We start from the raw sequence: 5,000 nt of genomic DNA, 5'->3' as shown, positions 1-5,000 counted from the left end.
TAGAAACCACAAGAAAGGTGGGGGTGTTCTATTGTACGTTAAAAACAATGTTCATGCTTGTGTTTTAGAGAAAGTGAAACAGGATGCATATGACAGTTTGTGGGTTGAGTTAACCCAAACAAATGGACAAAAAAATGAATATAGGTGTAATATATAGGCCAAAGACATTATCATTAGCAGACGACAAACTGTTATTTCAAGAACTGTCTAGTTTCTGCAACCGGGATTTATTGATAATGGGTGATTTCAATTTTACTGACATTGATTGGATGACCCTTGAACATGGCCATATAGGTAGTCGCTTGATTGATTTTCTTGGTGACAATTACTTAATTCAGCATGTAAAAGAGCCCACAAGATATGGAAACTTACTCGATTTATTGATCACTAGCCGCGAAAGCATGGCAACTGATGTAGAAGTCGGTGAATCTGTTGCAAATAGCGATCACAATCACAACTTAGTCAGATTCAAACTCCTAAACAATTTTAGAATAGATACTTGTGCTTCTAAAATACCCGATTTCAGTAAAGCTCAGTTCATAGAACTACGTCAGGAGCTTCAGCTTACAGATTGGGAGGAAAAATTAAACGAAAGGCCTGTAGATCAGATGTGGGAAATATTTCAAAATACGCTTACTAAGATGATTCAAACTTACATTCCTTTTAAAGACAGACGTCCCCCAAATCAGGCTCGCCCAAAGTGGCTCGACAAAGAAACTGAAAAAAGTATTGCTAAAAAGAGACAGGCTTATAAGAAATATAAGTGCTCGGGTGCATCTAATGACTATGAAAGTTATGTATCAATACAGAGAGATTTAAAAAAGACAATAAGAAAAAGAAAACGACAATACGAAATGAACATCGCTGATAAATCCAAAGAGAATCCCAAAGAATTCTATAGTTACATTAGAGATAAAAAGGTTGTTAGGAATCACATTGGTCCACTATTATCTGCTGACGGTCAACTTGAATATTCAAATGAAGGAATGTGTAATCTCTTAAACAATTATTTTAGCTCGGTATTCGTAAACGAAACACCTCAAAGTGAATTCCAAACTGAAACCTGTGAAAAGTCTGGGGTAAACTTACTCACTACGGTAAATATAACAAAAGAAACAATTAAAAGGTGTATAGACAAACTCAAAGTTAATAAAACACCAGGGCCTGACGGTTGGCATCCAAGAATCTTAAAGGAAATGAAAAATGAGATTGTTGTTCCATTAGAAATTATTTTCAAGAAATCCATCATATCCGGAGATGTCCCAAGAGAATGGAAGCTAGCTAACGTTACTCCCATATTCAAAAAAGGTGACAAAAAGAAACCAAATAACTATAGGCCTATTAGTTTGACTTCGATCGTAGGAAAAATAATGGAAACTATTATCAGAGATGCTATCGAATATCATTTAGAAAGTAACCGTTTGATAAATGATAGCCAACATGGTTTCAGACGGAAACGTTCTTGCGTGACTAACTTACTCGAATTCTACAACACAGTTGTCTCAAATTTTGACAAAAGAAACAATATAGATTTAATATATCTAGACTTTGCAAAAGCTTTTGATACCGTACCACACGAAAGACTTCTTAAATTAGCTTTGCATGGAATAAGTGGTAGCCTATTAGGTTGGACTAGTAATTGGTTGAAAGGTCGAAAACAGAGAGTTGTTTTAAATGGAAAAACTTCTGGATGGAAAAGTGTTGCAAGTGGAGTTCCTCAGGGTTCCGTTCTTGGGCCACTTCTATTCATAGTATATATAAATGATATAGACCATGGACTAAAATCTACTGTTTCCAAATTTGCTGATGATACAAAACTGTGCGGAGTGGCAAATGATCACTCAAACCAATTAGATATTCAAGAAGATTTAGATAAATTACAGCAATGGTCTGAAAAGTGGCTAATGAAATTTAACACAAGTAAATGCAAGGTAATGCACATAGGTAAAAATAACAGCAAGTACGATTACAAGTTATTTGGAAATTCGTTAACAAAAGTGGATAGTGAAAAAGATCTCGGCGTAATTATCAGTAACGACCTCAAATCATCCAAGCAGTGTATTTCAGCCTCTGAGAAAGCAAATAAGATTCTGGGATTGATTGCGCGATCTTTTGATTTCAAAAGTCCATCACTCATTAACAAGCTATATAAATCGTTAGTTCGTCCACATTTGGAATATGCTGTTTCCGTATGGTCACCGAATCTCATTAAAGACATTGACAGACTGGAAAAAGTACAACGGCGAGCCACAAAACTGATTCCAAATATCAAAAATAAATCATACGAAAATCGACTTAAGCACATGAATCTGTTTTCCCTAAAAAAGCGTAGACTCAGAGGTGACTTGATACAGGTCTTTAAGATTTTAAAGGGAATTGACAACATCAAAAGTGACCAAATTTTCACATTGAATGAGAATCAGACAAGAAACAATGGTCTCAAACTGTCCGGAAATAGATTCAATTTGAAAGTAGGTAGAAACAACTTTACCAACCGTGTAGTTAATGAATGGAATAAACTTCCTGCACAGGTAGTGCAATGTAGTTCAGTTCGAAGCTTTAAGAATCATTTAGATAAATACCTAAGTAAGATGCTGTAATTATTATAATTTATGTTATATTATTTGTTTTTGTTTTGTTATAATTTGTCTGTCTGATTTTCATTTATTATTAGTTATATGTCAATTTATTATCATTTACTATTTACCTGTTTGTTTGTTATTCAACTATACCAATGCATTTAATTATGTATTTTAATTGTTATTTACATTGTTATAGTTTTAATTTATTATTAATATGATTTTTTTTTTTTTTTTTTTTTTTTTCATCCGACCTAGATATGGATCAAAAGGTCTCCTGTCGGCATGCTTTGCCTTTGTAATCCTTTGTAATCCTTTGTAATATACATCATGTAATAAATCACTAGTGGCATTAAAGTCTTTCATGTAATCAAATCCACCCATCACGAAGCCTCGAACTTGAGAGTCCATGACTAGAAGTCCAATCTATTACCATCTTACCACGAAAAAGGTATAAAGATTCTCAAACTGCTACGAACTGTAAGTTAGGATGTGATGTCGATCGCACTTGTGGTTCGTCTATTTATTTTCAACATAACCCCCAACTCCATCAGCAGGAATGACAGCATCTGGACGAGAATTTTATTAACTTTGTGGACGTAATTATTATGGAATAAATAACTACGGTTATATACTAAATATGTCCAAATTCCTGCTGATGGGGCTGGAGATTACGTTTAAAACTGATGGACGGACCGCAGATACGGTCGACATCGCTTCCTAGCCTACAATTTGTAGTAGATTGTTTTCCTTGTTCACCATCTGCCTGGCAAGATGGTAGCAGACTGTACTCCGAATCATGAAATCTCAGTTTCAAGGATCCATGACTGCTGGATATGATTATTTGGAAGATATCCACTGCCACTAGTAATTTATTCCATAACAGTTACAATGGTGAAGCGAATGAAATTCATATTCAATCTGTTCTTCTGTTTTTTTCATGGCAGTCTCTAGAACATATCTACAAAATATTCAACCTTTTCTTATAGCTATTGGGGGATTTGCGTTTCAGCAATGATTTAGTTTCAAGATTCATATGCATACCAAAAGTTAATATTTAGAATTTGTATGGGCAGATATGGAAAGACGAGTAAAGGGAAACATGGGACCAACTCTTGAGAACGATACAAATCAAAATCGATTTAATGAAGTATTGCGATCCCAAAAAAGACACTTTCAATTACCATGTTGCCCTTCTCTCGTCTTCCAAGCCAATAATCTAGGGAGACTCAGTGTTTTTTATATGATTTTATTTCAAAGTTAAGTACTATAGTAATATATTCATACATGTGTATGTTCTCCAGGTCTATAAACATATTTCAAAATCTTTCTTTAGTTGTTCAAAGCGATTGTTATTTGTGGGTAACTATTTCTACGAAACTGAACATTCCTGGTTGGTTAGATAAGTGATATTTTTCAGACATGCTAGAAAAGATGTCAGGGTATTAGTTTTCTCATGAGCTCGTGTTTACTCTCTTTGTGTCTCTTATGTCGTACTCTATGATAAACAGATCATATTTCAAATATTAATAGACTGAAATTTTACCTAGAATATGTCTTTCCAATGGGCTTTTGTTTGCACTCTTTCATCGTTTTCTATTACAGAGAATGTCAACAAGCAACAGTAGCACACTCAGGAAATCATAGTTTAGACCCAATGTATCCTGTGCAAGCTTGTAATACAGGCTTCTGAAAGAGCCGCTGTTCACACCAAGCTGCAAGGTGTGACACAACTGATAACTATAACAGAACAGTTGTCAAAATGGCCCACTGTGATTCGACCTTGATAGAGAGGCGTATTTTGTGGTTTTCCTACAAATTATGGACAAACGAGTTTCTGCGCCTAGAGAAGCTGTCTCTGGCCTGATTAAGGCCCATGGGGTACGGCACCAGACTGAAGTAACTTATGAATAAATAGTAGAACAAGTCAGGGCAGCATAAAGAATAAGCCCTCCAAACACACACACAGCAAACACTGCAAACATGAGCAAATAAAACATTCACTCACCTTGTACAGTAGGAGTAGGCTCGTCGGGATTGGCGAGCACGAGCCATCTATTGACGAACGCGTGATTGGGTTGGTCGTAGATCATTCCAAGCTCGAACTACAAACGACAATGGTTGTTAAAAACATAGACAAATAGTAGGGAAACAGAAGGAGTAAGGGATTATTGAACGTGAAGATTCGTTAACACAAACACACACACAATATGTTTATCCTAAATGGACTAGTAATATATTTCACTGGGTATTCAGACACAGTGAAGCATAATTACTTTTATAATTACAGGATACTCATGGAGGCAAGACAGAAGATAAATCTTACCTTAAAAGCGCCAATGATCGTACTTGTTCTCAACCTGGAGGAGTTACAGACCTGCAGGAAAATAAAGTAATAGAAGACGTAAATATGTGATAATG

At 35.4% G+C, this 5,000-nt stretch overlaps 1 protein-coding gene across 6 annotated transcripts in view; it reads right to left on the bottom strand.

Moving 5' to 3' along the window:
* Nucleotides 1-5,000, bottom strand: part of LOC143029145 (myoferlin-like) — a 168,572-nt gene that overhangs the window by 68,531 nt on the left and 95,041 nt on the right. For all 6 annotated transcript variants that reach the window (XM_076191604.1, XM_076191610.1, XM_076191607.1 and 3 more), the window contains exons 9-10: nt 4,906-4,956; nt 4,588-4,684 (exon numbers count right to left, since the gene is read on the bottom strand). In XM_076191604.1, coding sequence (XP_076047719.1) covers nt 4,588-4,684; nt 4,906-4,956 — 148 coding nt within the window. The remainder of the gene's footprint in view (nt 1-4,587; nt 4,685-4,905; nt 4,957-5,000) is intronic.

The sequence above is a fragment of the Oratosquilla oratoria genome, chromosome 10, assembly GCF_046742065.1.
Source record: "Oratosquilla oratoria isolate Oo_2021 chromosome 10, ASM4674206v1, whole genome shotgun sequence".
Classification (NCBI taxonomy): Eukaryota; Metazoa; Arthropoda; class Malacostraca; order Stomatopoda; family Squillidae; genus Oratosquilla; species Oratosquilla oratoria.
Note: the sequence above shows the minus strand (reverse complement) of the source record. Positions and strands in the feature narration are given on the sequence as shown.